A 13,089-nucleotide genomic window follows, 5' to 3' on the forward strand; every position below is an offset into this window, starting at 1 on the left:
ACACTTTGAAACTTGGCTCCTAGCTTTCAGCTCACCCTGATTTGTGTGGTCTGTGGTTTCTAAGTTAAGCACCCTCTGGGGTTATGCCCCTGCTCGTTGCCCTCTTTGGCTTCTCTGTGTGATAGAAGATGATCAGCCTGGCTCTAGGCCACGGGTGCTACCCAGTTTATAAACTAAAGGCTTCCTGAGCTCTAAGGTGAGCTCCTGGTGAGGCTCTTAGTTTGGTGCTGGTCTGACATGGTGTGAAAGACACCACCGTTACTGCGCAGTACCAAGGGCTGAGGATACTCTTCTAGGAGCTGGATTTTCTCCTAGAATGAGAGAGCAAAGCAAAAGATTTGAGATGCACTAAGAGATGAGGTGGGAAGCTAGTGCTGTAAGGAAAGATGGGAAGGCATTTGATCTGCCTTTACACTACTGATAAAACCCCAGTACCATCAAAGAAATGCCAAGGTATGGGCTTACTTTAAAAGGTAAACCACCTTAGAACATATAAATTACATCTTGATTCAACTAAGTTTGACTTTCTTTGAATTTTTGGTAAAACATAAGATGGAATCTTCTGACATTAAGAAAACTGATGTGGAGGTAAGTTTAGTGGTGAAGGCTGCATGAAAAATTTTGTCCTCATTTTAAAGAACACACTTTGGTATGTATTATAATAAATGAAGGTACATTAAAATATACCATGCCAGTTTCCTTTTTTGTGTAAATCATTAGAAATTTATTTTTTCTTAACATTGTATTTCATGAAATACACAAAATGATTTTTAAAACTCTACAGGGAAACTACTTCTCAAAATTGTACCTTCTGTGAGTTTTAATGACATTCATGTGGCCCCTTTAGATAGATGATCAGTGATCATTTGAACACAGTAGCATTTAATAGAGGATCAGAGTAGGCCATTAATAGACATTGAGAAGAGTAAACTATTATAGTTTACCTTCTCTCAATTGATAAGTTTAAAATTTTAAAGCTGTAGACCCTCAGACTCAAGCTTAAATTGTATCTTCAATCATCCCCTAAACAGAATACTAAGTAAATACATACTTTAAATTTAGCATCTGACATTCAGTGTGGCAGAGTGCAGGAACTGGGTTAGTAGAAACAAGATTATGAAAAAATTCATTGAACAACATTGATTAAGGGACTAATTTGTGCTCGAGACTGAGATGTATTAACAGTAAACAATGGGAGTCTGAGAAAGTTATGTTGTACTGCCTAGAAGAGGCAACATAATTCACGCAAATACTTGTTATTCACCCAATCACTAGATCGTGGCAGTATGGTCTAGACTGGACCATCCCAGTCTTTCTTCTCTGCTTCAAGCAGGTTGCTGAGACTATGGAGGGCCACTGTACATTTGAATCTGTAGTAGTGCAACTAGATCACTTGGGGACTGGCCTGATTCCCAGAATTCCACAGTGCTGTACCCCTATTAGATGTCCAGAGTGAGCTTGGCTTCTGCCAGAATTTTGTGCATGAATCAGGATGTACCTGGACTAGGGATGTACCCTGATCATCTGAGGATAGGTGCTGGTATTTTTTCTCTAGTTTCTCTCTAGACATAGCTGTATATCCTTTGTTTCATATGTTCTAGAAATTATAGACAGAAGGCTTTTCATTTTTGTACCAGAACAAATTAAAGTTTAAAAGTCAGCTATTTAATTATAAGTGTAAGAAGTGATTTGAAGGTAGGTTGAGGATTCCCTAGCAAGGTAGTTGAGAGTAAGAGGCATAGAATTGAGGATAGAAATTTACTTAATAAAGGATTAGTCCTAGAAATGTTTCTAGTTTTGATAGCACACCTTAAGCATAGGGAAGTTGTAATTGTTTATTTCCTGTATAGATTTTAAAAATCTATTTGTCCTTTTTCTCCCCCTTCCTTGTTTATAGGTGCTACTTTTACTGACTGGTTTACTTCTTATGTCAACAATGTTGTATCAGGTGGCTTCCCTATCATCAGAGACCAGATTTTCAGGTATTTCACTTGAGGCTTTTTGGATTAGAATGATTATAAATTAGAAAAAAACCATCAGTTACAGATCATGAACTGAAGTTTCCCAAGAAGGTTAATAACAGAGGCTTTCATCTGAAATCTCATTATTTTATTCGCACTTTAAAGCCAAGACATCCAAACAGTTGAACAGCCAGTATTTTTTTCATCTTGAGGAATCAAGAGAAAAAAGTGATTTTGATTTAGAAGTTCTATCTTTATAGTAGTTTTATAATTTTTTCTGGTGAGGGGAAGTTGTTTGCCAATTAATAGCTTTATCATGAATAGCAAATCAGTAACTATTAACTCCTGAAAACTGTTATTTATTATCTCTAAGTGGAACATTCAGGTATTAGAGACAGTATTAGAGGTAATATTGGTTCACAGTAGCTTGGTGGACAGAAATGACAGGTTAATTACACATTAGAGGCCTCTAGAATAACATACTAACACATTTTTATTGTCAGAGTCACTGTTGATAGGCCATAGCTCGGTTTTCAGATGTCCCAGTAGTTTCCTTAGCTCTGAAAACTGAGATGAGCTCTTTTTTAGTTTCTAAGGTAGTTACAGACCCATTATTGAACCACTGATCGTTGAACCTTGACTGCTGTCATTACTGATTCAGAGTCTGCAAGATTTTCTAGTTTGTAATTTCTAGTTTTCTTCTGAGCTTAATGACTATACCTTTAAGGTCTCAAAAGTGATTTAAATTTTTGATCCTAAAGTAAAATATAAACTATTTTGCATTATATCTTTAAATCTTTTGTCTGACAGAATTGACGTTTATTGATTTTAAAATGTTTAATTTTTAAAATTACCTAGATATGTTCATGATCCAGAGTGTGTAGCAACAACGGGGGATATTACAGTTTCAGTGTCCACGTCGTTTCTGCCAGAACTTAGCTCTGTACATCCACCCCACTATTTCTTCACATACCGAATCAGGTAAGAATTTTAAATGGGGTTGACTTTCAGTTAATAGTGGAATATATCCTATGGATGTGTCATTATTGCCTGATCTGACATGCTATATAAAACACATTTTGAAAGGCAGCTTCTGGCTGAAGTGTGGAGGTAGGTGGATAACAAAAAATTTTCCTGCAACATAGTGTTTATAAAGTACCTTGAGTTTACATCAACCTGTAAGTTATTTCTTCAGATATAAGTATTGCACCAGGTACCACTGGCCACTAAGTTGTAATTATCTTGAAAGGTCAGTATTCGAGTTATAATGCATTCTAACAGCTATGAAATTGCCCAAGATAAAACCATGCATTTAAGTTTTATCTTGCCAGTTAAAAGTCTAATAATTATTTATTGAGTGCAGCCTGTATATTAGGCATCGTATTAAGCACTGGATTTGGTTAAATAAAAAACAGATGTTAAATTCATTTTAATTAAAAGTACACTGTACTATGAGATAAAGACAACTCATTGCTCTAAGGGATTAAGAATGCTTTGTTTTTAGATATATTTTAAAATATTTTATGATGTATGTATTTTAAAAATACATATACTTGCATATATACATACTGGAAATAATAGTAATGATCAGGAAGCATTCTAGGATTTTGGTATTATATGCAGCCTTTGATATGTCCAGTTACACATGTACAGACATTTGTTGTTTTAATTGTTTAATTTAGATCCTGCCTAGGATTGAGATATGCTTAAAATAGTAACACATACACATGCTTATAAGGTACTCCAAATGAAAACAAGAGTCAGCAAGTTCTCAGAGAAAGGGGGGTAATAATAGTATTGGAAACAGAGTCAAAATATAATCCCAGTAACTGAATAGTGGGTGCCCTAGTGACATTTTGCTTTGAACTTTCTGGAAGCTAATGGAAAAAAGAAAAAATGGGTTGCATAGCCTTGTAATGAAAAAAAGGCTCTCCTTTTTTTAGAACAGAAGTTTTTCTTGGCCCTATATTCTAGAAAGCATTTCCTACACTGATCTTTATTTGAACAGTAAGGATTATTGTCACCATTGTGTTTGTAAATTTTTATACTGCCCTTTCTATTGTTGACCGTAACTGAAAGTCAAGTGTGTAAATTGAATGAAAACATTTCTCTGGGGGGAGTCAAGCTAATCAGGTCAGTATCTTCGAGACCTTACAGGAATAGATGGATGATTCACACAGACTTTAGGTTGGTTTCTTAACTTCCTTTGAAAATTCCTTACAAAATCTTAGCCCAAATACCATAGTTCTTAAATAGAAGAAACCAATGTGTCTCTACCACCCTGTTCTCTTCTCCAGGATTGAAATGTCAAAAGATGCACTTCCTGAGAAGGCTTGTCAGTTAGACAGTCGCTATTGGAGAATAACAAATGCTAAAGGTGATGTGGAAGAAGTTCAAGGACCTGGAGTCGTTGGTATGTAACCCAAGATTTGGGTTTATACATCAGTTGCTTCTCAGACATTTTGGAGAGTATATATGTGAAGCATAGCTTCGCAAATGTGTGAGGTGGTAGTTAGTGGATAAGACTGAATCTTTTTAATAGCTGTGTTTTAATATGAAAGATAATAGATTCTGGATTCTCTTAACTACAATACTTTGCTTCATAAATACAATGTGTAAAGGTCATTATTTTACCAGTTTAGTTCCTTAAACGTGAACTTTTCTAAAATCATAGCAAACAGGTATTCAGGGATTGAATTTCCATTCTGTGGATCACATGGGCTCCTTGCTTTTTCTTCTCAACTTAATTTTTTTGTCTAGATAAATTATTTAGTATCATATTCTAAAGGATTATAAGGCCTAGGGCAGAAAGAAAATAAATTTCATGTTGGCTATCTTTTTGAAACTTCAACGGAAATGTTAAAATTAATAGCACAGATTTTTATTGTTTGTTGATTCCAGTCATCTCTAAGCTGATTACCACTGGCATTTGGCTTTTTAAGAAATTATGATTATCATAAGTTTCTTAGCCCTCAGATTTTTCAGGTTTTATGTGTGTGCTGCAGGAAAGTGATACTATTTAAATTATGTACTTCTGCTATTTATCCTAAGCACATATAAAATTCAGGTTAAATTAAAGTTGTTCTAATTAATTGCCACAAATAGATTCATATTCTACATGTCTATTTAAGGAATTTTTCCTGGATTTATTGAAAGAATTTTTTTAAAGCTGTAATTCTTTTTCTGTCATTTGGTCCATTGGTGGAAGAACTCTCCCTTGTGACTACCATTTTGTCTGGGCTAAATGCTTAAGATGCGCCTTCAGAGTTTTATGTCTCAGTCTCTTGCTACTTTTAAACATTTAGAGTATCCTTATCTCTGTTTGAACTAGTGTCTGTGATACTTTTTATTCCCATCTCTTAAAGATGCTGTCTTCAGTGCCTCTCCTTTTTTGTGTTTTATTCTAATAGATGTCATCCCCCAACCCCCACACATACTATAGGGAATTAGGGGAGTACAAAAAAATGTCAAAATACTCATAATCCCATCACTGTTAATATTTTGTTATATTTTCTTTTAGACTTTTTCCCTAATTATGCACTTACTTTAATATAGTTTAAAGAGGACATATCTTATTTGCTATAATGAAGAACTAAATTTTATACTTTGGTTTATTGTTACTGTTTTCTCTGCAGGTGAATTTCCAATCATCAGCCCTGGCCGTGTATATGAATACACAAGTTGTACCACATTCTCTACAACATCAGGATATATGGAAGGATATTATACCTTCCACTTTCTTTACTTTAAAGACAAGATCTTTAATGTCGCCATTCCCCGATTCCATATGGCATGTCCGACATTCAGGGTGTCTATAGCTCGATTGGTAGGTTAAATTTTCCTCTGGTGCTGATTTACGTGACTTTGTAGAATTAACTCAATAGAGGATCTTTGTTGATTAGCCAGACAGACAGTTTGTAAATGATATTCCAGAGAACCCTAGAGATTTTGAGGGAAGTATCTTGGAGGGGAGCGGGAGGGATATGTGAATATGTTGGGGGAGGTGGACAGTAAGTAAACTAGGCCCCATATTCTTCAATCAGAGTAACTCTCCTATTATGTTTTTGTGTTGTTGTTGTTGTTTGTTTGTTGTTTGTTTTAAATAGACGTTATCTTTTAGAGCAGTTTCAGATTCACAGCAAAATTGAACAGAAGGTACAGAGATTTTGATATAGCCCCTGCCTCAACACATACATAGACTCCGCAGTTATCAGCATCGCCCACCAGAGTGGTACCTCTGTTACAATTGATGAACCTATGCTGACACATTATTATCACCCAAAGTCCATAGTTTACATTAGGGTTCACTCTCGGTGTACATTCTATGAGTTTAGATGAATATATAATGACATGTGTCCACCATTATGATGTCATATAAAGTAGTTATTGGTTTTAAAGGTTCAGTGTCTTTTCCAGTTTCCAAAGACAGTTTTGTTGCCTAATGAGAATCACCACACTAGACCAGTTAGAATTGCCTTTATTTTATTTCATTAAGACTGGGGAAACAATTTCTTACAGTGTTTTCACTAAAACTCCCAATTTTGTAAAATAATACAAATACCCTATATAATTATTACAAAGAGGATTTAATGGGTAGACTTGTACTTTTAGTAGTCTCTCTTTGGGATCATTTCCTAAGTCAACTATTATGTTTTTAAAATCTCATTTTTAGGGTTATGGCAGGTATAGCAGTAACCCCAATCTTACAGGCTATAAAATGATAAAAGAAAATTATGAAGCTCCAGTGTAATCAAGTCGTAGGTGTCAAATGTTCAGAAAAAGATCTCTGGCTCCTGGGATGACCCTGATGGGCAGGTCTGAAATCAGTCTGGGAAGGTAGACATGGCATTAACCTGACTTAGAGCTGCTGCATTCCTAACTCCAGTTTGGAAGAGAAGGATGAGGAGGAGACTTTAGCCCACTATGCTTGTGTTTCTGGTGAAAAGAACCTCTAGCCTGGGTTTGGAAGTGAACTTTAGCTTCCCTCCCAGTGAAGGATTGCTTTCTACTGTATATTTCCAGTACTGTGAATTTGCTACTTCCTAAAACAGTCTTCCATTTTTGCCTAGCCCAGTTTCTGTATGAGACTGGATCATCTTATCCTTAAATGTTCGGTACGATTTATCAATGAAGTTATCTAGGGCTGGAGCTCTCTTTGTGCAAAAGTTTTGAAATATGAATTTCATTTATTCAATATTCACATTTTCTGTTTCTTGTTTCACTTTTGGTAATTTGTGTCTTTCAAGGAATTTGTCCATTTTGTCAAATGTTGATTTTTATTTCCATAAAGCTATTCATAATATTCCTTTGATATCCTTTTAACAGCTGTAAGAGCTATAGTCATGTGTCCTGTTTTATTCTTAATATTGTGATTTATATCTTCTCTTTTGTTAATCAGTTTAGCCAAGGGGTTATTACTTTCATTGATCTTTCAAAGGAACAACTTTTGGTTTCACTGATTTTCTCTATTTGCTCACTTTCTATTTCATTGATTTCTGGAGTTTTCTTCATTTCTCTCCTACTTACTTTGGGTTAAATTTGCTTTTTTTTTTTTTTAAACTTCTTAAGGTAGAATTTTAGATTATTGATTTTAGATCTAAGCACTGTGTTAACTGCATTTCACAAATTTTGAAGTGTTTTCATTGATACTTGATTCAAAATATTCTCAGATTTTCCTTGTAATTTAATTTTGATCAATGACTTCTAGAAATGTATTAATTTCCAAACATTTGGAGTTTTTCTAGTTAACCTTTTGGTTATTCATTTCTAATTTTGTTATGGTTAGAGAACTTGCTGTGTGTAATTTCAGCCTTTTTAAATGTTTTATGGCCCAGCATTATGGTCTACCTTGGTGAATGATCTTTGTATATTTGAAAAGAATGTATATTCTGATATTTGGGAGAGTATTATTCTATAAATGGCAGGTTAAATTGGCTCACTGTTTTTCAAGTCTTGCGTATACTTACTGATTTCTTTTGTGTGTTTGTTCTCTGAGAGACAATTGTTGTAATCTCCAACTATAATTACAGTTTTGTCTATTTCTTTTTAATTCTTCATGTATTTTGAAGTTCTATAGTTACATGTAAATATGTTTAGGATTGTTATATCTTTTTAATGAAGTGCTTCTTTATTGTTATAAAATCTCTATCTCTGCCAATATTCTTTGTCCTAAAGTTGCCAATATTCCTGACCTAAAGTGTAAAGAGTGCTGACACAGGCAGTTTGTGCCGTTAAGTTTCTGTTGGGTCAGCTTGATCCTGCTGAGGCTGGTTTTTAATGTTTGTTAGGGTAGGTATAAAGTAGTCTTTACTTACGGACAGTAGTTCTCAGATTTTTCTCTCTCATGATCCCCTTAAGGTCTTATAAGTTATTGAGGACTCCAAAGAACTCTTGCTTATGTGGGTTATATGGTATTTATCATGTTAGAAATTAAAACTGAGAAGTTTTATAACATTTACCCCTTTTTTAAAGTTTTAAATTCTTAAATTTATAATTTCAAATTACAATAATAAACTCATTCCATGTTCAACCCTCTGTTAATTATGTTCTTACTTAGAGTTTTAGTTTCCTCCCAATCCCAAATAAGCATATAAAATCTTGATCTGCTTTGTGGGAAATATTTTCTCTCTCTCAAAGATGAGAAATCAATGAAATGAGAATTCTGAACTTACTTCTAATCAACATGAAAGAGGCAGTGGGGATTGTGTTTGTATTGTGTTGTGTTTGTATTGTACCTTTCCTGTTTAAAAATTAGTTTTCTTGATATGGAAGCTGAGTTGTTCTCCCTATTTGTCTTCTAACCGTATATTATCGTACTTAATACTTCCTTTTGCTTTATACTTTGAATGCTGCTATAAAATTTTCTTTTGGTTGTTCTTGAGCCTTTTCTTGGTCTAGGTGGTTTGCTTTTGGACACTTTAGAGGCTCCTGCTGCTTATTTATTTCCATTCGTGTCCATGTGTTCCTCTTTCCATCTGTTTGTGTATGTACGCTTTTGTCTGAGATCATCAGCAGTCCCCCTCTTTAGCTACACTGATTTCTTTAACAGTTTTTGTTTTTTTCTCCATTACGATAATTCATACTACCTGGATTTAATGTTTCAGAATTTCCTAAGCCTTAACTCTCTCCCCTTTTTGGACCTTCTACTGAATTTTAAAGTTTTCATTTCCTAGATTAAAAAAAAATCAAAAGATAAAAAATAATGAAATGTATTTATGTATATTTTCTATGATTATTATTAGTGTTATAATAAATCCTAAGTGACGATTCCTTTGACAAATTTAAAGGACAATTCCTTTCTACCATATTAATTAATTTGCTGGCTCAACAAATATTTATTGAGTACCTACTAGGTGCTGGGGAAAATGCAATGAATGATACAGTCAAAATCTTGACCTTCAGGGATGTAATGTATTGCATAGCAACTATGGTTAATAATACTGTACTGCATATTTGGAAGTTGCTAAGAGAGTAAATCCTAACATTCTCAATATAAGAAAAAAGCTCTGTAACTATGTATGGTGACGGATGTTAACTAGATTTATTGTAGTGATCATTTTGTAATGTATACAAATATCAAATCATTGTTGTACACCTGAAATTGATATAATGTTGTATGTCAATTATACCTCAATAAAAATAAAAAATAAAAGAAGAAGAAAGTTGAGGAAATTAAAAAAAAAATCTCTGGCTGGATTCACATTCTAGTTGGAAGAGACAAAGTGTAACAAATACACACTCTACTTACGTCAAGTGGTAACAAGTGCTCTGGAGAAAAAGCAGGGTAAAGGGGCTGAGGAGTGTCCTGTTGGCTTGTTCTGATGTAAAGATGTGTCAGGGAAGGCCTTGGTGACATTTGAGTTCAACCTTGAAAGAAGCAGAGGCAGCAGGGTGGATGTGTGATTGAAGGGTGTTCCAAGCAAAAGGACAGCCACTACAGAGGTCCTGAAGCACCAGTGTGCTTGGTAGGTCTGAAGAACTGCAAGGAGGCCAGTGTGGCTGGAGGGGGAGAGTGGCTAGAGACAAGATCACAGGGCTGTGGGGTGCTGTACATGCAATGCCAGAAAAGCCTTGGTGGAAGGATTTTTGCTGCCATCACATCCCAAGTTTCCCAATACTTCCTACATTACCAGCTGTTCAGAATTCTGTCCAATATGGCAACCCTTTCACTGAGTCTTCAAATGTATGAGAGAGAAAACTGACAGCAGAGTAAGTCAAGACTTGATTAGAGACACTGCTTAAAAGGAATTGAAGTTTCTAAGAGATATTCAGATATTTGATGTTCAATGTCACTACTTTCCTATTCTGAGAGACTTTGACAGGTTAATTTAAGAGTAGAGGCTACCTATGGTGGTTGAGTTGAAATGTTATTTCCTTATAGTAGGAGCTCAATAGAAATCTTAGACCTCTTGTTGACAGTACATAAAAGTTACCAGTAGAGGCCACACTTTATTAATATTTTCACATCCTCTTTTTTGTAAGCATATAGGTTAATAAAGAATTGTTACTTAACACATTAATAAATTCATTAAAATTTCATCTTGGGTTGTTAGGAGTGGTCTGTTCGCTACCTTGTATGAATTCAACCACCATGTAGGAAATAAGTACTATATTGATGAAATATATTTACCATTAAAACCACATAGAACATTTTTAATAGAATATATAGTCCAGAATCTTGTGTCAGCATGTGCATTATGAAAATGTATAAAAGTCTGTAATATTCCATAAAAGTATAAAAATTCATATTTGGCACGTCCAGTTGTTTAGATTCTAGGTAAATGAGAATTTGCATTAAATAAGTATAAAAAACAGATGGAAGTTCTTATCAAAAGATTGTTTTCTCTTTCAAGGAAATGGGTCCCGATGAATATGAAGAGATGGAAGAGGAAGAAGAAGAGGAGGAGGAGGAAGACGAAGACGATTCGGCAGATATGGACGAATCAGATGAAGATGAGGAGGAGGAGAGACGGAGGAGAGTCTTTGATGTTCCCATTCGGAGACGCCGCTGCTCTCGCCTTTTTTAGCGATCCTCTGCCGATGGAAGCGCTGGGATGAACCCAGTCGGTTAAACAGATTTCTCAATAATGTAAATAACTAAATTGTTCTCAGCTCATAGCAGGAAAGCTAGCATGAAATATTGTGCCAGGCCCTGGGTTCTATGCGAACGCTACCTTAGGAACTGGATTGTTTGGGTTTGCTTTGTGTTTTTGAGGTGGAGGAGGAAATGGGAGTCTTCTTTTTTTTCTGTCTTCTAGAAGGCAATGGGAGAACAGTTTTCTAGCTAAGGAACAGACAGTTCCTTGTTTTAAAATATTTTATACTTATGAAAAAAAAGGTACTGGGAGGGAAATTGTTTCGAATAAGGATTTTAAGTGAAGCAGAAATGCCTACACAAGGATAAAGAGAAACTATGTGACTGAATGATTCTGTGAAAAGATTTATAGCATAAGTTACTTAGAAAGGAACAGAATTTGTAATTAGGCTAATCCATTTAGTGATTCCTTATATATTTTGTACTCACAGGGAACTAATTGACTAAATAGCTTGAATGCTAATTGTTTGTCCTTTCTTAGACAATCTGTCCTTGAATTTAGAGTTTTCATCACAACAACCTTGAATTTAAAGTTGAACAGTGTGACTTTGACCTTAAATTTAGTCATCAACTCTGCCAGCCTTGATTTTAATTTAAAATCTTCAACACGACAGCCTTGAATTAATTTAGTCTTCGGTACTATGACCTTTATCATATTGTTCACAGATGCATCATTTTTGAAATGTAGTGTGTAAAAATATGTATTGTTATTAACAAAAGACTCTTCACAGTGTCTCATGTCTAAATTTGTAAATACTGCTTCTGTTTTGTTTCCCCTTTATATACTTGACCATCTTAATTTTGTGATAAGTGACATGAATTTTATGTTAAAGATTATGTTTTCCTGAAACATGGATTTTTTTGTAATTATATAATTGAGAATTTGGAATGAAATCCTCCAAGTGTCAAAAACTCACATTTTGCAAACAAATTTTGGTTCCAATCCTGTATTTTTTGTAAATGCCTATTTTCTGTAAACCAGTATTAATAAGCCGTTGCTCTTAAAATAGCAGATGAGATCAAAACTCATTGGCCTATTGCCAGAGGCCCATTCAAAATCATTTCCTGGCTTTGACTACACCCTGTTTGTACTCTACCTTCCATTTCCCCCAAGAACAGTTGTTTTGTAGGGAAAACTGTAGGAAGAGGGAGATACAGATATGATTAACAGCTGTCCTCAGGGGCCATGAAGGCAAATTTAGCCTTTCATATTGCCACATGTCAAAATGTTCTGAAATTGAGTAGTTTTTCCTGCTTAATTTTTAAATAGAGCATTAGGCTACCAAATCCTTCTGTTATGCCTGTCTCTTTTTTCTTAAATTGACCCACTGGTTTTTTGAAAAACAAACTTTCCCAATAAAGCAGTACTTTAAAACTAGTTGGAAGTTAAAACTGGCCCCAGGATCTCTTGCCATTCTTTGCATCTTTCTTTTTGAAAGGGCTTCTTCTTTCTCTCAGTTCTCAGCGTAGTCAAGGTGCCCCAAATCTCTTCTGCCACCCCAGCCAGTCCTTGCTCCTCAGAATGCTTCAAGCTTATTCCTCAAAATTCATGTTCTCTTAATATGTTGAATGAATGGGCTCTAGTTCATACTAAGGTGTGATTGACTAGTTGATAACAACCTCAGGTGTTTTATTTCATTAGCAAGAGTTTGTATTTACACAGAAGAGGGATCTAACAGTAGGTCAGACTATGCTTTTGGTGGAGTGAAGCCCATTATACCGGCTCCCTTCAGAACACTACCTCTTTTACTCATTTATCTAAAGCTTGATGTATCAGGATGAGATAGATAAGTAAATAAACACTAGCTGAAACAGATTAGGGATTTTTTTCTCTTGTGAAAAGTCAGAGGTAACTAGTTCAGGGCTGATGGTGGCCCAATGGTGTCAACTTTCCAGGTTCCTTCCACCTTCCCATTCTGCCATTCTTAGCCTTTAATCTTTAAGGTCACCACATGGTTGCAAGTTGGCAGCCAGAGTCATGTTGTATTCCAGGACGGATGATGAGAAAGGGGAAAAATTAGATGGAAAGTAGAA

The 13,089-nt window shown here is 35.1% G+C and overlaps 1 protein-coding gene across 1 annotated transcript in view; it reads left to right on the forward strand.

Moving 5' to 3' along the window:
• Positions 1-12,005, forward strand: part of FBXO3 (F-box protein 3) — a 30,677-nt gene extending 18,672 nt beyond the window's left edge. Inside the window, exons 7-11 of the mRNA XM_010964698.3 lie at positions 1,898-1,982; positions 2,820-2,942; positions 4,259-4,374; positions 5,597-5,787; positions 10,814-12,005. Of these exons, the coding sequence (XP_010963000.1) occupies positions 1,898-1,982; positions 2,820-2,942; positions 4,259-4,374; positions 5,597-5,787; positions 10,814-10,987 (689 nt within the window). The 3' untranslated portion in view covers positions 10,988-12,005. The remainder of the gene's footprint in view (positions 1-1,897; positions 1,983-2,819; positions 2,943-4,258; positions 4,375-5,596; positions 5,788-10,813) is intronic.
• Positions 12,006-13,089: the final 1,084 nt, after the last annotated feature.

This window comes from Camelus bactrianus, chromosome 10 (genome assembly GCF_048773025.1).
Source record: "Camelus bactrianus isolate YW-2024 breed Bactrian camel chromosome 10, ASM4877302v1, whole genome shotgun sequence".
Lineage (NCBI taxonomy): Eukaryota > Metazoa > Chordata > Mammalia > Artiodactyla > Camelidae > Camelus > Camelus bactrianus.